Raw genomic sequence first — 21,141 nt, 5'->3', positions numbered from 1 at the left:
CAACATTAGATGTGTAAACCAGAGGTGACAGCTACTGTGTTGTATGCTTCAAACAGGAGCAATTAAGTTTCTGTGCAGAGCAGGGGAAGGGAGACTAAATGATTTAGTTTTAGATACAGGCAAAATGAAAGACCTGGAGGCATGAATGGAGGTGGGAGGGAGGGGCTATAGTCACATCTTAAGACTACAGTTTTGCCTAAAAAATACTTGTAATAACCTATTAATAAATCAAGGGAACATCTAAAAGACAGGATACAAGGCTTTAAGCAGTGAATTTGAAGACAAATCATATGTTCAAGTGGACTGAGAAGTTGGACTGAATCTGCAAAACCTGAAAACTACAGTTCAGGTCTGAGCTTGAGAAAACACTTGCAACTGTAACTACAACCTAAATATTCAATATTGAAAGCAAATAAATCACATTTTTCAGTTTATTTGTAAAGCATCCTTAAAGCCATACTTCATTTCCTCATTCTGCGCTACTTTATGCTGTTCTGTCATTAAAAAGTCTAGTAAAACACATTGAAGGTTGTGTGACAAAATATTGAAAAAGTTTAAAGGCTATGAATAGTTTTGCGCGGCTCTGTATGTGACACCAACATGAAGCGATTTTTTTATTAACCTTGTTCATGCACAGTGAGTAGATTCACAGTGGCTGGATGTCTCTACAGTGAGGAGGAATAATCCTAAAAGGACAATATTTCACTAAAGGAAAAACAGAGGATTGGACACAGAAAAAGGGACCTGCTACTGAACATGTTATCAAAAGCTCAATCAAACTTACCTTATTAAAATAATTAAATCCCACTGCTTGCAATTCTCACTCTAAGTTGAACAGACAGAACACTGAGTGAGACATTTCTTATGATAAAACTAAGAAACAGTTGCAGTAAATCAGTTTCTGCCATTACTGCAGTGCCATCACATGATCCGTGTCTCTGCTTACATAACTTTGACAGCAGAGCCTTCAGCAAATGTCACATAGCCACTTCACTGTGTGGTTTTATCTTCATGTTCCTCTACATTGTTCTCAGCAGGAGCTGCAAAGGGGATAATCATTTATCTATTGTTACATCCAACAAAAACCTTTAAAATTGCGCCGTGAAAATGATTTGCCCCTTTACAGTTTTCCTCTGTTTTTATATTGCCTAAATGTTTTGGATCATAAATGGAGTGCTGGAATAATTTAATTTGTTTATAGTGTCACCAATCCGTCTTGACCAGTTGCTGCTGCCACTGCATTAACACAGTGCCCTCCGGACTGATGCAGAGCTACAGTTGGACCCCAGAGGACAGTGGTTATTAGACTGTGTGCTAACTCCTTTTAAAAAATGTTACTTCTCCAGTTTTATGCACACACTGACATGAGCCGTTACTTGTTATGCATGTGTGCATCACTGGCAGAGCGACAGGAAAACTTGTTTGCAACCTCGCCACACACGTTGCCGTTGTGTACGGACTGTTTGTACACACTCTTGTGCAGGCTTCGTCCACTGTATGTTATAAAGGATGATGGCGAAACTTAATTCACTGACTGTGAAGTCTTTCAAGAACAGGAGGTGCAAAAATGCTAATCTTTAAATGTCTGCACCACTGCATAATTGGAATTACAGAAGGAAAAATGAGCTACTGTTTGAATGCTCACTTGGCTGCTCGCTTCAGCCAGCTGAGTAAAGGAGAAGTAAGAAAGAGAAAATTATAAAAGTGAAATATAACAAACATTATTGGCTTAAAACACTGGCAATAGAAAAAGAACATATTGGTCAACCTCTAGTTTAGTTTTAAGAGCTTATAATAAACTTGCTTCTGTGGTTGTAGATGCAATGATTCAAATCCTGTTTTTAGTCACCCAAACATGAACCACCTGAACACTCATAGCACCGCTCTCTCTTTGTTTCTACACCCACACACATATACACTACTTTCTGTGAGTACTTTGCTGGGCAAAATTCAGAACACAATCTCACATGTAGGGTTGTGTCCATGTCATGGATGACATTGTATCCATGTCATTTGTTATTGATCATAGAACGTTTATTTATTCTTAATAGAAGCAAAAAATCTAATTGGGGACAAGCATAAGCATTTTCACAGATAAGGGATGGCCGCGTGACATGTGGCTTAAACTTATGTTTGTCTTTATAACAAAGTTTCTATCAGAGTATAAGTGAAATAGGACAATGGAAGGTAGGCAAAAGTACCATCGGTGGTCCCATTTACCTTTTTCTTACAAAGTACATTGGACTGGTTTGTTAATATTCATACAGTCTCTTTTCCAACTCCCTGAAATCTAAAGGTGTCAAAGTGTTAATCCTTTAACTCCCCTTACCTGAGAAAACTTCTTAGATCCAAAAATGGTCTTTTACGTTCTGTACCTCAAGTATTCAGACTTTCCAACCTTTCCAAAGCTGTGCAGCTGATGTCATAACTGACAGTGATAATCTACTGAATGTTGCAGCTCCTTACAATCTCTCCCATGTGTCTCATCACCCGTCACAGGTGAGCTCTGTCATCAGCGCTGTGGGATAATCGAAGACTGCGATCAAGTTACAACAGCAGCAGAGAAGAGTTGCTGCTATTCTGCTCCCCAGCTGAGCATAAGGCACAAATGAGTTCAATTCAAATTGCACAGAGACAGACAGTCCATTCCTATTCTGCTGCTTTTCAACAGGTAGATGCGTTTCAGCTCTTACAGTTAAGAGACAACATAAAGCATGACAGCTGCTTAGGAAATGTTTGGCAAAAAATGCTATTAGAAAATTTTTGATTCAAAAACGTTTCACAGCAGGGATGTCCCAATCCAATCCCAGGTATGGAATTGGGGTCCTACTCATAGAAACTTTAAATGATCAATGTAAAGTCCCAGATGAAAACCTACTGCTGATACCGACTGTTATGCAGTATGTAATTGCGGCAATCACAGGTAATAAAAAACTCCCATTTCTCTCTGCAAAACTAGCAAAAATGCACACTCCTCTGGTATTTCCAAAGACCAGAAGACTGCCTGAGCGTAATAGCTGTGCAGAAAGCAGCTGAAACACCAATCATTCAATATTAAGACATTAAAAGCATATTAATGAACCAGGAGAATAACTAATATTGGCTTGTCCTGAATGTCTTTGTTAAGGTAATTTACCAATATAGTCACACATTACTAATATGAATGTATATTGATATTTTATAACAATTTAAACCTGGTGATTTTTAAGCAAATTGATACCAATTATGAATTGGCTTTGAAGAGAGTATTACTGTCAACCTAAAGAAAGCAGATAAATGGCCTTAATTCGTCCTCTTCTTGTGTTAGTCATAGTTCACATTAAAGAAAGGTTGTTTTGAAAAGAATCGGCATCACATGTACTGAATAATATTTCCTCAGAAATTACAGTTTCCAATCTTCAACATGAGAGTTTCAGCTCCAGTGAAGACGGCTTTTGGGTTGTCGCCTCCAGCAGAGTCGTCTACAGAAGTGTGATACCACCTTTGTAAAGCTTCCTCAACTTTATTCCTACCTTCATGATGATGAAGAGGGCCAGAGTGACGAAGACGTTGACTTGTGGGTGTTTCCAGGCTTCGGCATTTCCATTGTATTCCTGTTTTGTCCACGTTTGGTTGTCAAAGAAAGTCAACACAGACTGCCCCTGAGTCAACTACAAATCACAGGAAATAATAATTACAAGTCAGAAGCAGATGGCAGCACTTTTTGCATCAATCGTTTGTAATATGACAAATTATGTAGCTTTTTGTGCCAATAAAAAGTGTGAAGTCAGTTTGTAAATCAAAAGCTAAAATACTGATGAGTAAATTGCTAAAATGAAATTGTGATGTAGCAAATAAAAAATGAAGCCTGCCATATATATCATTTATATATCAGGATAAAAAAAGTACTGTTGGAATTTTGTCATTCGGAACATGGAGAAGGTAACTGTCGGCACACATCTTTCGTTCAGGACAAACAAAAGAGAGGTAGTTGTACCTGGAAAGAAGAAACCGCCTGTCACTGATATCCTCACATTATTTTTTTATATTTTACCCCAATAGATGTTAAATTTTTCTGGTGAAAATTCTCTAGGTGATCTAATAATCAATCTTTTGTGGGACCTTAAAAGTACCTTTTTTGCCTCAAATGTCTCCTCCAGGGCTCAGAACAAACACAAAGCACAAAGTGTTAGCAGGATGATTTTCATTTACTTGCCGTTGTTTTTGCTTTTTACTCATGCTCACACCTGCTTGTTTACAGCTATCCATGATTGTTAATGTGACAATTGTGATTTAGAGCATAACTAAACCACATCTTACTGAAGAATTTAGAAAATCTGAGGTTTAGCGCCTAGATTCACAGCAAGTTTTAATAGAAAGACCTCCTCTGAATGTGAGCACAGAAAAAGATGATGAGCTCAAGGTTTTACAAAATGTCACCGGAGATTTACATTTTACAATATCCGTCAGGGATTATGCTGTGACAAAATCATCTGATGCCGTACAAAAGTCACATCAGCTGCAGACAGCGTTGGAGATAAAGTTCCCACTGGCAGAGATGATGATGAAGAGTGTGCCGGAAAGACAAAGGGATCACAGATACAAATTTCTGAGTGGGTACTCCAAAGAGAGGAGCTTTAAGAGGAGTAAGCCAGCTTGGGCAGAGCTTCTGAAGCCTTCAACACTTTCTTATTTGGAGCCAAGGCAAAGAGAGGGAGTCAATCTGCGTCTGTGTGTGTGTGTGTGAATACTGAGTGTACAAAGGATGGACAGTCTATTCCTTTTCTAATTCCGATTATTAACCGGATGAAGGGGATAAAATCGAAGAAGGCACAACACATGCTCATGAGTCATCCCTGGAGCAAAAGGACAATATGCTCGTCCATGTCTCCAGTGTACACTGATGAGTCACTAGCACTCACAGGCACATTTATACCCCTTTAAGTTATTATGACCAGAGGTTTAAAAAAAAGAAAAAAAAACAACAACAACTTGTTTTTTGGTTATTGGACAATTTGAACCTGTCAGCTACAATCATGTCCATCAACCTCTAGCTGTAAACAGAGTAGACTCTTACAGCCTTTAGCATGTGGCACAAACCAAAGAACCACAAAAGTCTGTTGTAGCAGTCTGGATGATCTGCTGGGATGCCTCCAGAAAATGCAGCTCTCTTTTAACCAACATTTTTCAAATGTGATTCTTCCTTTAGCTTAATGGACAAATCAGAAGTTTAAGTTTCCAACCATTCAGGCAACAGTCATGGTGGATAAAGCTGAAAATGTAACCATTAAAGTCCTATCTGGCCTACTTTTCATACATAATCTTTCCAACACTGAACCACAAAGAAACTGCACAATATGAATCAGGCATATCCATAATGCGACGCCTGATAACCTCCTGCAAGTCCTGATTAAGCTCTGTAATGCATCCATGAGGAGCTCTCTGTTTCATTTGATCTTCATTCACTGTTAAGACTGAGTGCTGAATGCTCTGGAAACTGTTACACATCACTCTACTTATGATGCTACCACTTCAGCTCACTGGTCCCTATTCTCCAAATTCCAGCAAAGTGAAAATGCAAAGCAATGCAGTTTATGCAAAAGAGTATTATTTCCTTCATAACTTTTCAAAGATGTTGGAACCATACCTTTCCAGCCATAAACTGTCCAAATCCTGGTGGAAATGTCAGTGTTGAAATCAATAAAGTGACCAGCGCTGGATACAGCAGTCGCCTGAAAGGTGAAAAGAAAAAAATAAGTCATAAAAATAAATTTTTTCCATATTTGCACTTCATCACTTATTGAAGAGTAAACATGCTGTAAATTCAGTAAACAGCCATGTTGAAAAAAGCAACCCTTGAGGTCATCATCATCATAGCGGTTAGATATCAGACAAATTTAAAATGTTCAATGATTATTAAGAGATGTATGTTTAGCTGTTACTGTTGGCTTTAAATGAACAGCCCAGAATGTGTCGAAGTGTATAAACAGGTAATACAATTTGCGTTTGTTCGTGCCTTCACAATTTTCACTGAAATACAAAAAGCTTGGAAAACGCTGTATGTAAAAAACATTTATTATTGTATCATAATAAAGTACCATAAAAGAAGTTTTCAGGGGTGTGATCTTGAAATGCCACTTTAAAACTGTTGTACAAAATGTTTCCCAGTTGCCATTCGCCTGTAACTTCATCTAATGGTAAGTGCAACTTATTGTCATTGTATGAGTCCTGCATACTGTTTCTGTGATGTGTTAATAGTACAAAAGCAAATTAGTTTCCTAATGGGTTGAAGGAGTTGACTTCTCATCAGGCTTGGCTTAAAAGATCCTTAATCAAAGAAAACTTTTGGAACTCAGAGTTCATTTTACCATTCATTCTTTTATGAACTTCTCAAAATACAGCAGACTGCTGTATACATGCACAGAGCCCACAAACGCATTCTAGTGTGTGACTCATATGAAACAATGGAGAAAAACTGAAGCTGGGAGCAGGGTGCATGTTTCTCTTGAGACATCTGTCACATTCTTCACATGTACTCACTTCTTCATGAGGAATTTGTTGATGGTCTTTTGTTTTCTGATGAACTGGACAATCAGTCGGTTCAGGTAGACGAACAATGCACCACCGAATCCACTGGCAATACTGCAGACAGAGAAACAGGGCAGTTAGTCCTGTTTTCCCTAGTGATGAAGCACTCTGCATGATCAAAGTGAAACTAAATGGAATAAATTAGTTCAAGAGTAAACAAAGCAACGCATCAGGTCTTCTGCACCACCTCCATACGTTGCTCTCAGTGCATTTGGCCACAATAAAAACAATAGGAATGTAATGAGGCTCTAATGCACTGCAGGCGGGTGTCAGGAGTAAGTACAAATGTGATTCAGTGAAGCCATAAAACGAGTACGGGTCAGGGAGGGAGATGATGTGGAGGAACAGCATTAATGCAAATACAGAAAAGAATGAGAGAAGAATAATAGAACAAAGACGAAATGGATGAAGAAAATTGCTGGAATTAAAAACAAGAGACTAAAGCTAAGAGTGAGACATACGGAGCGCGCTGTCAGCTGAGGAAGTGTGGGGGAGCTAGAGAAAAGCCGAAGGAGAGGTTTATGTAAGTACACATTTAAAAGCGCTGTGGGAGACCTCTTTATGGAAGCCAAAAGAAGAGAAAGAAACAGGAAATAAGTGAGAGTGAGAGTGTGTGTGTGCGCGCGTGCGTGCGTGTGTGTGTGCGTGTAATGCTTGCTGCATTATTAATTCCATCAAATATGTTTGAATAAATAATGACCAGGATGATGAGGTAGTCTTTAACCCCCTGTTAAGGCATAAAGAAAACAGCAGGTATGCTTTTGGTCTCCTTTGTTCCTCAAAAATAAACGATTTTTGTTGGTCTAATTCCAGTTTTGGGCAAAATTAGTGTTAGGCCTCATGAGGTGCTGATCGAGGAGGTGTTAGGTAATGGTGGAGTTGGGTAAAGCTTTTCTTAACCCTTTTTATTAATTATTTTTATTGAAACAAAATTCCACAGAGATTCCTACAAAGAAGGCTTGGAGGAGGACATGAAAGGAATATCTTACTGGATCAGAGGAAGAGAAAAAGTTGAGGAAGAGGCTCATAAGATCCTACGTTCACCTCAACCTTTTAAGAACTTCTCAGACTTGCATTTCACTCAATAGGGTCATTGTACACATAAACTACTCAGGACTACATTCAGTTCATTCTTTCTTAGAAACCTCAAAGCTTCTAAAAAACAACGTCTGTTGGGAAAATGCTCTCCTCTATTAAGTTCAAATAAGAGCTACATTAAAGCTCATCACTAGGTGCATCCATCTCCATGTGTATGTTGTTCTGTGCTGTAATGAGGTCGAGTTTCACCAAGCGAGCTACTTCTTACGCCTGAAGGTGTAACAAACAGCAAGTGGAATAGGAAGCAACTCTTCAAAGACATGCCCTTGGCAGCATGCAGCACAGCACAAACCGGTCCTGGCCTAGTTGACTGAAACAATGACCGACTTTCCCTGCTGCATGGATCCTAGTGAGGGGAGATGGACGGATAAGCACTCTGTTCCACTCACATCTTGGCACAGAGAGCAACAAAGTGAAACTGAGACTAAGCATTCCAGGGGCCGTGTTGATGTCCAGGCTGGAATTATTATTTAGAGCAAAAAGCATCAGAGGAAGAGTCAAAGCTGAACAATAAGTCATTTTCTTCAGCTAATTCAAAAATGGCAAACTTTCACTCTGAAAAACGGATGGAAGGAAGAAGAAAAAAGGAGAGCATCCCTCCCATCTCCACACTAACTTTACTTTTTTTTCAGGGCTTTCTGTATCATTCACAGCCAGGAAAAGCCCTGAAGCTATGACAGAATAAAATAGGACATCCCTCAGAGAACAGGCAGCTGCTGAACAGGGCTGAATTATCCATGTCAGGAGAATTTTACAGGCCACCCTGAGGAAACACCCTCCAAATGTTACAGCAAGTCAAGATTCTGCCATAATAAATGGGATCACCCGTAACAACTTAAACCTGCGCTTTTGTTGATTTGCTACCTTCTGAACCTTTATGGTTTAAAAATGGATCTTTTGCTGTAAATGATTAGGTACAATTTGCGTTGAACAACAAGTTTTTATCTAGATTGTCAAACTCCATTCCTCAAGGGACGGTATTATACAACTTTTACACACTTTTCTGCTTCATCACACCTGAATCAAACGATTACATGGTTCCCAGGAAACAACTCTTTAGAACCTGAGTGGTATTTCCACCTTTTCCTTAACGTCTGCTTAGCAGTTATGAGTGACCAAAAAAATCTTTTGGTTATTTTTAACTACTATCCAAGTGCAGAAAAAGAGCAGCTACAGGCATTTGTGTTTTTTGTTCTTCCAGAATGTGTGATGCTGTCGGTCTGCTTTGCCCTCAAGTCTATCAGTAATCACTGATTGCAAATTGTAGACAACCTAAAGCAGGAGACTGCAACCTTTACAATCAAAAGAGCCATTTTGCCCACAGACCAGCTAAAAAAAACACATTTAGAGTTGCAAAGGTTATCTATTTTTGATAAATATCTACTAGATATTTTCGATTTCTAAGTTTTAACATAAACAAAAACCTTGAACCTTTGCAGAAAGAGAACGGATACATTTTTCTCCATGAGTTGTTGATATTTGTGAAAAATTATGTGAAAAATATTAAAACAAATATTTTAGGTACTGTCGTGTAAGTTTTATGCAATTATTTAAGAAATTGCAGTAATTAAAAAACTGTAAAACTCCTAAAACATACATTTGTTATGTATTTTTAAATGTTATTAAGAAGGAAAGGCTTGTAAAGCCTCTTATTTTTGAGGAGACCTCATAAGGGCAAGTCCTCATGCGGATAATGTTTTTGTCTTTTTTTTTCTTTTTTTTTATCTCTTTAATGTTTTTGTCTTTACTTTCTAATTTCTTTTTATTTATTACACTTGCCGTTTTTATTTTAATTATGTAAAGCACTTTGAAATGCCTTGCTGCTGAAATGTGCTATACAAATAAAGATTGATTGATTGATTGATTGATTGATTGATTGATTGATTGATTGATTGATTGATTGATTGATTGATTGATTGATTGATTGATTGATTGATTGATTGATTGATTAAGGTCCAATGAGCCACAGGTTGATGACCTCTGACCTGGAGGAAAACTCACCCAATGACAATGAAGGCAGGAAGCTCCTTAAGGTTAAAGGAAAAATTCAAATGGAAATGGGTGCTGAAAAGTGCCGTGATGGCCTCTGAATAAGCAGAAACATACAGAAGTTAGAAAATAGAACAAGCCACAATAAAACACACAAAATTGGTAATGTGAGGTCCAAATCGAAGGTTTTAATTGTAGGTGTTTCAGTTTTCTGTGCAGGTACAACAACAGTTCATGCTTTGTTTCTAATTACAAAAAGGAAGCTTGCCCTGCAGACCAGAACTCCTGCCCTCTTGCCAGCACACAGTAGACAGATGGCTAGAGAAAATTAGGTGTAGGAAATAAACAGTAGTAGCTAACAGATCACTGGGGACCTGCAGCTTGTTGAGTTGGAAGTGCAGCTCTGCAAACTAATTCTTTTTCCAGTACAGTGGTAATACATTTCAATCTGCCACCAGAGTTTCTCATATTCCGCTGAATTCAGATGTTATTACCACCAACAGGAAATGTTAATTTCTCAGAAAGCTAATGATGTGTGCCATAATACACAGAGTGGATTCAGACATAAGTATTGAGTCATACAGTTCAGACTCTTCCTGCTGTTTGATAAGTTACTTATTAGTCATTACAGGATAATTAAACAAGCTGAGAATATTATTCCAAACGGTTTTCAACAGCTTACAATTGTAGCTGCCAGTATTTATGATGCTGGAGTGAAACTCTCATCATTATCGATTTAAAGTTCTGTAGCAACGTGAGAAAAAGTTAATTTAAAAGTCTGAATGTTTGAAAAGGTACTAACCAGTGGTGCAAAAAATAAAATAAAATTTAAATGCAGTCATTTAAGACTGCATCTAACCCCTTTAAATGCAGTCAGATATATTTATATACAATAAAAAAATAAAATATAGCAGCTTACAACATTTCCGTGCGCTTGAAAATGTTTCATCATATATCATGTTGGTGAAATATGTTTGTTGTAATTAAGTTCTTGATTTAGCTGGACCTCAAAGGACCTGAACATGCGTTTCCAAACTAATAAATAATAGATGAAATATACTTAACATAAAATTGTGGTAAACTAAACTTCAGTAACATCATATTTAGGTTAAACTTCTTCCAATCTTTTACATGCGCACTAATTTTTAATCGTCGGACAAACATTCCTTTAGCAACTTAACATTTTTTAAGTTTTAGCAGATGGTGATTTGCTTTGATTAGAGAAGATGTGGTGCAATTATGTACAGCATTATACTGCTTAGATGTTTAGGTGGTTTGTTAACGGTCTGATATAAACGGAGCTCAATGACGTTACCTTCGTCTCTGTTCCAGACAGCCAGCACTCTGTAGAAGAAGGCACTGACGGTAGCTGCAAAGATCCCTCTCCAGTAGTTCCTCACAGCAAAGAATGTGGATGTTACTTCAATACTGTACAACACACCTGCAACACAAGGCAGAACAGTAAATTGTGGCATATTTTTCCTACAGACAATAGAAGAGAGTTGTTTAAATGTGTGATGGTTAAACATCGCCTTATGGCGTGAGATGTAAAAACTGCTTCTTTGAGCAAGTCCCCCCAGATCTCATATTTTGGATCAGGTAGCTCAATGTGTTTTGAAAAATTTTAGATCAAATATTCTGGTAAAATATTTCAGTGTGTAGCCCTGGGGTTTGGAGAACCATAAGAAGTGGGGGTTTATGTCTTCCGATATGTAACTGGGGTTAAGAATGGGTAATGGAGTTACATAAATGTATATTTTGGTGATTTACCTATTGTAAAGTACGGAGAGGGATGATTTCCTGTGTCCGAGAGTAACTGAGATTTACGAGGTGCAGTGAAGTGTACGGGGGGGAAGAGAGAGACGAGAGGATTCTGGGAAGCGAGAGGAGAACGAGAGCGGAAGGAGAGAGGGGAAGAAAAAAAAGGAAAGAGGGATTGGAACCTTACGAAAAAGAATTTGTGTAAAACATAGTTGGTGAGTTAGAAATAAGATTATAAGTATAGTTCACAATTGAGTAATGGGAAGCGAGGACTGTTACTAATTAGAGGACACTACAGCGGAGCCCGTTTTTGGGTAACGCAGCAAGATGGCGGGGACGTTTCCCTGAAGATAAAGAAAGCTACAGGAATCCTGCGTGGAGACGCTATAGGAAAAGAAAAAAAAGAAAGTGGACTCGCGAAGCAGCGGTGACGGTGAGGACGTCGGCGGAGCGAGCCGGTTTCTGGGGTCCACCCGGTTCCAACAAGAGGAACAGTAACAAGGATTTTGCGTTCGTGTCAGCGAACTCGAACATCAACAGGCCTGCAACGGAAGCGTCAACGGGTATTGGACTGTATGTGTGAGAGTGGGCCCTGTGTGCGGAGATGTGTAAAGTTATATGCTGAAATGTGAAGTTGGTGTAAGTTTAAGAACTGTTAATGTTTGTAAATATATATAAGGGGTTATAGAGACTGATGTGTGTTAAATTCCTACCAACGTTCAGGGTAGATAGAAGAAGCCAGGTTTGTGTGTTGAAGATAAATAAGAAAAAACAACTTTGTGCGTGGATGTCTGGATTATTTTACTGGGAAGGTAAAAGAATGACAACAGTAGTGGAGTAACGGCTACTCATATGAGGTAAACCTGCGTGGTATCTACCTGAAAATCACGAACCCAAGTAGCCACCCCACAAGTGAGTTAAAGTTCTGCCCCTGAGAACAGGTGATGGAGCAGTGGGGTGCTACAAGTGATTTTAACTTTGATACAAAAGTTGGTTCAATAGTAAGAACAAACAAAGTAAAACTTTGAAATTAAGTATATCTTGTAACAGCCTTTAAAAACTGATCTGTTCTTGAAAAGCATTTCATCAAGGCAATTTTAATTCCTTTAATGTAATTGGAATGATGTCCACTACTTCTCATCATTGTCTTCTCTTTTCTTATTAGTTGTGTTTTGATCATCTCAGGTTATGGCAGAGGTTCCCAAACTGTGGGGCACGCCCATTTCTAATTCATAGGGGGCCCAGAAAAAGTTTGGGAACCACTGGGTTATGGTATTGTACTTAACCTTTATTTTTATGCACCATGGCCAACAGTTGTTTTTAAAATGACTTTAGAATTAATTGGACTTATTCAATCAAAATTACAGTAAGCAAAACAATTAATTTGTCCAGCAAAATTCACCTCCTATGGGGGAAGCAAAGCAGCTGCTCAGTCCCACAGCACAGGCTGTCGCAAGCATCTCGATGTTCCTCGAGTCATTCTGAAACACAGGTACAGAATGATACATTTATTTTAAAAAATTAAACTAATGAAATGGGAGATGAGTTGTAAATTCAAACAATTGACTTCAAGCAAAGTTAGTATTTACAAGCATTTAAGGATTATTTTTCTTTCATTTTAGCAAGTCACTGAATTTGTTGACAGGTTACCATTACAGTCAATTACAACATACATGGTTAGATATGTAAACCAATTGCATATCTACAGAAAGTACCAGAAACAGGAACATTAAATTGCATCAATTACAAAAAAAAAGAAATCTTGAGAAGACTGGCAAAACCCTAATGGGACCGACAAGACAAAACAGTTCATATAATGTCAGACACATGTAGTTCAGTACTATTCTTACTGAGAATGACTCGATTCCTTTCTTTGGATCCGGAGTTTCAGTGTAAAACATAATAAGCCAGATGAGCGAAGAACAAAAAACAAAGATAGTTCCACCTTTCTGCAGGAAAAAATGGATCAAGGAGCATTCTAAGAAATTTTCTTTTTTTTTCTTTGACCTTTTAAATTTACCTACCTTGGTTCCCAGGAGACTGAAGTCCTTCAAGCAGCATTGTAATGTGAAAGAGAGGTTAGAGGCACTTGTATTTCTCTCACTGTACTGAGGCTTATCCTGCTTTTGTATGTGGTGCTACTTCTGACATAAACATGCACACACACACACACACACGCACACACATCTCACATCAGAAAGCAACTAAAGCTTACTCTGACCCAAATATTGATGGATTCAAATAATTTATCTGAGAGAGAAACTCAACTAAAGTGGATTCTTCTAAAATAAAACTTCCTTCTTTTTATTTTACTGAATATTAGAGAGTTGTATGGACGGTTTTGTGCCAAAAAAGACCAACATTTCTTATGGTGTCAGGTGACCTTTGGTCCCAGCAGTATTGGATAAACCTTGTTAAACTCTTATCATTGGATACCGATTTAAAGGCTGTCCAACTTTCTCACAGTGGTAGTCATTTTGATAGGACAAAGGAAGGGAAGCATGCTGGGAAATGTGTGGCTGATTTACCTTAATCCCTACTAGACCCAGCTCCTTCGTGTAGCAGGAGAGCAAGAGTCAGTGTTAAACAGGCAGAGAACAAATTATTAAACTGTGTGAATCATTTGAATGTTTTAGCATTTACACTCCATCACCTCACATTCACAGATCTGAATGAAAACATGTTATGCAATTAGGTCCAACTAGCCCTCTACAAATAATGACATTCTCCACATGCATATAAGCCTCTCATCCTATTTTTGCGTTTTAAAGTACAGCACTCTGGAAAGAAAAGCTGCTTTTTCACAGCCCACAGGTTACATTAGCATACTGTACTTAAAACTGTGGAGAGGGTCGGATCCAGCAGCAGTTTCACTCTTCACTCATGCATCACTCTTTCTATTAAAATGCTATAAAGTGCAACACATGGCTCTCAGGTGGAAAAGGAGCCACTAAGAACATTAGATGGAAACAATGTAATGGTAATAAAAACAATGCATGTGAGGATGGACAAATAAAAAGAGGAAAAATGGTAGAATAAAAGATTTTAAATGAAGACAGAAATGTGACAAGTGGTGTAACATCAAATTAGAGATGCCCATTTTATCCATTCTTGCATTTATTTAGATTTGGGTATGGTGTGTAGCTTTCTGGGATCTTTTTAGCCTATTTTATTTTGTCAGAGGTTCTGCTCAAGTTAATCTTGATTCTACAGGTTTGGCAAAAATCAAGCCTGGGTGTGGTTTGTGAAATTCAACTCCACTTTCTAAAATGCATTTCATCATAGTTCATTTATGATTCATCATAGGAGGGTAGTTACTTTTCCACATAGGTTAGGTTTTGATAACATTTTCCTTGTTAGAAAATAAAGTCATCATTTAAGAGCGACATTTTGTATTGATTCTGCATAAATTTATCCAATTTTAATCTTAACATTTGAGTGTGACAAAAAGCAAACACAATAAAAGAAGCATAGAAAAGTTAACATTGCCTTTTTGGTTCCATGCTTAGAAATTACAATATTTTTACAACTGTAGTACAGCCATATCTGTAAACCAGGAGAGCAGATAGAGCTGGAAAAACTCTTTCCAGAACTGTTGTGATTTTTGTGACCATAGATGAATCGGGAAGGAAGTTTTCAACTGAACTGCCCTCAGTGCTGCTTTCAAACCCTCCAATTTCTCCCACAGTTCATTCCCCAAAGAGCACTGCTCACATCTCATTACAAGGAAAGATGAGAGTCAGAGAGAAACTCTGCTTCCTGTAAGATCCCACACTGCTCTCCCAATGGATAAAATTCCAACCCCACTGAAACACAAAGTTGTTGGAAACTGTGCAGCTTGTTGACAAATAAAGGGCAATTAAACATTTATAAAATAAGCTATTGATGGATGTTAACATTGTGTAAAAGATGTTGGAGAAAATGAGAGAAGGGGAGAAAATCAGCATTTTGAGTCTCAGTAAAAAAAACCTTTAGAATTTTGTGTATTACATAACCACATAAAACCACAGTGTCTTGTCACTCCCCTTGAACCTCTTGCTATTTCACTTTATAACCATCAATGTCAATGTATTTTACTGACATATTATGTGACCAAGACCAAATAGTAATAGAGGCAGAAATGTTTACCCGTTCTTCTTTTCTAAGTAGATCAAGCTCAGTCAGACTGGACGAAGGAACTTTTTGAATCTCAAATTCTGCTGCAGATTCTTAGTTGGTCTTATATCTGGAGTTTAACTGGCCTACCCCAACACCTAAAACTAAGCCGTTACCTTTCAGCTCCGTTTATGGTTGTAGTCCCACTGAAAAATGAATCTCTGCCCCATTGTCCAGTCCTTCACAGCCTCTAGATTTTCAATAAAATCATCCTATAAGATCAACTCTGACCAGCATCTCTGTTCCTTCTAAAGACAAGTTTCTCAGCAACATGATACTTCCACCATGTTTCACTGATGTGATGCCGAGTTCAGGGTGATGGAGTGTTTTTTCCTCCACAAATAACTTTTTGCATGAAGGCTAAAGCATTTAATTTTGGTCCTACCTGAACAGAACACCTTTCTCCAGAGTTTTTTCTTGAAACTATAATCCAAATGTGGTGCCTAATTTCTGGCGAGTGTTTTAACTTTCTGGATGACGTCGCTATGGTAATGACCTCACCTTCCCCCAAGTCCTTGGATATGGAGACTGAATGAAGTAGATGCGTTAGGAGCTCTGTCCAACACCGAACAATATCCTCAGAGCTGGCCCTTTCTAAGTTACTGGACGGTTTCCCAGAACTTCTCAGAATTCGTCAAACCCCTGCGTTGTTGGATATCAAACTAAGGAGAGCTAAAAATTAATCCACTCTGAATTTTTAAGCATTTCATTTGTAAATATTTTTAAAAAATGGTGTATATTTTATCATTCTATTTCACAAATATGCACTAATTAGTGGTTTTTATTTGTAAACCTTAATAAAATACAAAAATAAAAAGAGATAAAATGTGAAACAGGTTCGAGTAGTATGGATAACATTGCAAGGAGCTAGCGTAACAGCAAAGTAAACATCTTAATATTGCTAGTGCCACCTGTGAAACGGACTGAAATTAACTGAGCAGAAATGGGGAACAGGGAATCCTTATGAGTCATACCAAAATCTGTGAAACTCACCTCATAGATTCCTCCAAACAGAGACATAAACTTGCTGAGCAGAACAGCACACAAACTGGCGATGTGCACAAAGGGACTCTGACAGGAGGAAACACAGAAGTCATGAGACAGACGCAATCACTTCAGGTTAAGCACCACTTTACTCCCCTTCCCCATTTACTCTAAGTCAGAAGTGACGACATGCGGGGGCTCTGTGAAAAACAAATTCAAAGAGTAACTGATGGGATTAAAAGTGAGAGAATTAGAAGGGGGAGCACAGATAAAGAGGAGGAAGAGGTAAGTGCTGAATCAAAACTACAGATGCTGCTGCAGTGGTGCGTAAGCAAAAGACCCTCAGGGGTTTCTGCGTACATGTGTGTTTTAGCATTTCTCACCTTGTAAGGCCCATTTCTCCAACAAATACTACATTGTGAGGACCCACTACTTATTATGGGGCCTCATAAGAAGAAGTGCTGTTGCTGGGTTACAGAGTAGGTTTAGGACTAAGGTGTAAATTGATTTCAGGTTTAGATTCATAGAAATGAACAGAAGTCGATGCAGATTTAATATTTGTCTTTGCGTGAGGGTATAAAGATTTCTGATGAGGCATTTTTTTAACAGTGGAAATGTGTATTCCTGAAAACCCCTGCTTAAAATACTTTTTGAAAAACAATAGACTACATTAAAATCTACTCAGTTAATATAAACAACACATCTTCCAAGAAAATAAATCATTTATTCTCATCAGATTAAAAGACACTCCATGTAAGCTGCAAAGGGTTTATTTCCTCCCAGTTCTTACTGCACTACACCTAAACTCCGACTAATATGATTAGAGTAATTTGAAAATTGTTAAAGTTTTCTTCAAAAATCTCAGCTGAAAAGTTCCAAGCAAAATTCTTGATGAATGTCCACCTCTAACACCAAATGTCTTAGTCAGACTGCATTTTCTCTTTTGCCATTAAGGATCAGTGATTGTGTTAAAAATAACATACAGGCCGCAACATTTGAGGTAATTAAATGCAAATGCAAATCCATAACAGCACATATGAATAATTCTGAATAACTATGCAGCTGTACATTCCTCAACACGAGTAAGAGCAGCCTTTAGACCTACAAGTCGTGCACTGCAACGAGTTAGTCAGTGATTCGCAAAGTTGCCAGCTTGTGCAGTGTGGGTCAGTGTGTGCTGTCCCTGCATCGTTCATTGGCCTGTTTGTGTTCGAATCACAAACTGATGCAGGCATTATGGCAGGGAGGGGGATGAATATTGGTGCGCTGCTCCGTCTGCGTGCGTGTGTGTGTGTGTGTGTGTGTGTGTGCGTGTGCGTGTGCGTGTGTGTGTGTGTGTGTGTGCGCGCGTGTATGTACGTTACCTCCTTGCCCAGAGGCATGCCACTGCCTAAGACGCAGGTGAGACCGATGACTTTGGCCACAAACATTTTGAAAGTGAGAAACTCCTTCAGCACCACCCCTCGCAGGATGGTCTTCATCTCGGGAATGCCTGAACCTGCAGGACAGAAGACGAGTGATGAGCAGCTGAGATTTCAGTCAGACCTGATTCATGACTTTAAATATTTATGACAGAACTGCAGAATATTAACACATTTCTAACAAGTTGTCTTCATTTATCCAGCCAACATGCCAGGGTCGCTGGGAGTGGGCTGTTGGGGTGACTGGGACCCATCATTAGTTTGTGGTTGTCACACTACAAACACAAACCTGACCCATACAAATGAATGTATAACTTTAGAGTCAAAGTCCAGGCCGAAGTCTGAGACGAGACTTGAAACTGTTCAGACACGCATCAGTCAATGTAACTGAGGTTGAGAAAAGAATGGGTCTCTCTAGCTCACCAGCTTTGATTTAGGAATCTTTAGACAACATATTTATACCTCTGGCTCAACTCTCACATCCCTGTATTCCTCTACAGAGGAGTGGAGGAAAAAACTGACCAAATTTCTGCTGGATAAGCCTTCAGACTTTTAGGAGTGCACCCATCATTTCAGCCTCTGTTAGTGACAGTAAGGTCTCCTCCTTACCCGCAGAAGTGTACTTACATGCTGTGCTGCATTCAAATAAACCAAACCTGAATGCCAGGAAGTTACTGATGTATTCAGAAACCTAGAGGGGGATTTACTGTTCTTTCCCAAACTTGTAGAGAAACGAAGAGGGCTATCTAGGGAAGGAATGTGAGGTTTACTGAGAGAAGGTTTTTACTTTCCGGTCAGAGGTTTCCAGTTCAGTCATTGTGAATACTAATGTTTAAGAAAAACTTAATAATGCATTTGCTAATACACAACAAAAAATCTGATTTAAAAAACAGACTTGCTTTATTCATAAAAAAACTGTCTTTAAGATGCAGCTAACAATCATTTTAGTAATTGATTATTTCAACAATTATTCTGACAATTAATCATCTAAAAATAATTTTCACATTCTGCAAATTTTTCATTTAACCACTGACCCTTTCATTCAATATCAGAAAAACATTAAAATATGCTAATAAATAATTCAATTCCATTTTAATTAAACAGCATTTCTTTGGTGCATGCTGGATTATTTGGTGCAAAGGATGCATCTGCAACTACAAAAAATACTTCTTACAAAAAGGAGGGGGCAGCATTATGCTGAGGGACAGCATCATTGCCAGTGGCACTGCTGCACTGTTCAGAGCTGAGGAAACAATGACTCAGGGCTACTTCCAAATTTGTGGATGCTTCAAAAGGAGCATAATCTAATACATCCATTAATTCTAGCCTGAAAAGATGAGGACTCATGGGATCTGCCATTTCTAATGAGAGTCTCAAATGGTTGCTGGTTGATGGCAACATAATGCTCAATGATCCAACTTCATAAGGCACATCTATCCAAATGTTAGTGGAGGTGTTTTTCTCTTTTACCCTCTCTGTAAATGAGAGAAAACTAACAATACATTCCAGCTTCTACACAAAGTTCTTGGTTTAAATTTTTTTTTATCATGACAGGAAATGTTTAAAAGTCTTAACACTGATTGACTTTTTGTGAAGTTTTGGTCAAATATAAATTTAATAATAAGAAAAGCTAAACCTTCACATAATGGTAAATAAATGCATTGTGTGTTTTTGTTTTTGTTTTTGAAAGGCCTGAACCGCCGTCCTGTCCTGTTTGTGTGTCCGTCTGTGTGTGTGTGTCATACCAACACCCTGGGGAGCGAGGATCTGTGTGAAGCCGGCAGATAAGATGATAAAGACCACAGGGCAGGTGACCCAGACCAGGTACTGCAGGAACACATTACTGTCCAGACCATCATACATCCACTTCTGTGCTGTTGAAACACACATAGGTAGAGCCAACAGGTGTGTAAAAAACAACAAAATCAGAGCAGCAGCACAGACACAGGAGGGAGGTTGTGTATTCATGCAGGGTTAGACTGTGTGGGAGAAACAGGGCTCTTGGATCATTTAAAAACAAGCGGGTTGAATCCAGTTCAGCACCAACTGGAGCAAACAGATCTCTGTTAGTTTATTTTACCTTTATTTCATTTAGAAGTTCATTTTAATTAGATAATATCTTGTAAGACTTCAAACCAGGTCTACAATCTTACCTCCATTTTCTAGTGTTTATCCACATAAACCTCCCATTATCCATCCTGACGTTTATGACTAATTGAATATTTCTACTCACTCACCTTTGTCTTCTCCTAATTTATGCGGGTTTATCTTTTATGAACTTATCCTATGATGCAGTATCCCAACAAGATAAATCCAATCACATTTATCAGCACATTCTTATCCTAGGCATCAACTTCCATTGGGTTTTGAAAGGACTCCAGGGTAACTACAATATTCTACAAATTCTTCTTTTCATTTCACATCACATAACCATGATGGATATGAGTTTTGATCCAGGTGAGAGACTGTTTTATTCAAAGTGATCCAGACACTAATTTCCATCACCCTTAAGACTACTCCTGTTACTTATTCAGCAATAAAGTGAGAGGCTTGCAACATATTCCAAAGTGAAGATGACTTGTGTGGGCAGGCCTGAAATTGTTCTCTATTAGGCAAAAAGTAAAATCCAAGTCTTTCAAATTGGTTGTCAAGCCTCAACATATTGATCACAGACATGGGAGTTTAACAAGAACTTTAAATATGACACGTAGAGCATTTTGCTGATAAAAGCCTCCTCTGCTTCCTCACCTTGTAGGCAGACAGCAATACAGATGTCTACCACCCAGCTGATGAGGGCCGTTACCAGTCCAAGCAGGAACAGGAAGATCCATTCCTCTCTGACTAGTGAGATCAGGAATTTTTGGCAGCGAACTGTGCAACCTGCAGGAAGACAGCAAAACATGTTAGTTGAGGGGCTTTACCCAGATCAGAGCCGTGTTTCAGTTCAGGAATTAGTTGATATTGAAAAGCACATACCCAAAAACTAAGACATAAACTGTCCCTGCATTCTGAGTGTTAAAAACAGGTGTGTACTGAACTGATGAAGAATTAGTTTGTATTCATCAGGCAGACATTACCTGGCCATGCATATTTCCTCCCTGGATAGCAGCGTTAAGCCTTCAATACTTTTCCAGGTGCAGAAAAGCCTCCCCACAGCATCATAATG

General features: G+C 38.5%; 1 protein-coding gene across 3 annotated transcripts in view; it reads right to left on the bottom strand.

Annotated features, from left to right (window-relative positions):
• Positions 1-21,141, bottom strand: part of LOC103475184 (chloride channel protein 2) — a 104,288-nt gene that overhangs the window by 44,435 nt on the left and 38,712 nt on the right. For all 3 annotated transcript variants that reach the window (XM_081614548.1, XM_081614550.1, XM_081614549.1), the window contains exons 3-12: positions 20,724-20,855; positions 19,721-19,849; positions 17,919-18,052; positions 16,564-16,641; positions 12,818-12,896; positions 10,970-11,095; positions 9,667-9,751; positions 6,520-6,621; positions 5,627-5,711; positions 3,513-3,650 (exon numbers count right to left, since the gene is read on the bottom strand). In XM_081614548.1, the coding sequence (XP_081470674.1) occupies positions 3,513-3,650; positions 5,627-5,711; positions 6,520-6,621; positions 9,667-9,751; positions 10,970-11,095; positions 12,818-12,896; positions 16,564-16,641; positions 17,919-18,052; positions 19,721-19,849; positions 20,724-20,855 (1,088 nt within the window). The remainder of the gene's footprint in view (positions 1-3,512; positions 3,651-5,626; positions 5,712-6,519; positions 6,622-9,666; positions 9,752-10,969; positions 11,096-12,817; positions 12,897-16,563; positions 16,642-17,918; positions 18,053-19,720; positions 19,850-20,723; positions 20,856-21,141) is intronic.

This window comes from Poecilia reticulata, chromosome 13, assembly GCF_904066995.2.
Source record: "Poecilia reticulata chromosome 13, P_reticulata-male-v2, whole genome shotgun sequence".
NCBI lineage: Eukaryota > Metazoa > Chordata > Actinopteri > Cyprinodontiformes > Poeciliidae > Poecilia > Poecilia reticulata.
The sequence above is the reverse complement of the archived record's forward strand: the minus strand, read 5'-3'. Positions and strand labels throughout refer to the sequence as shown.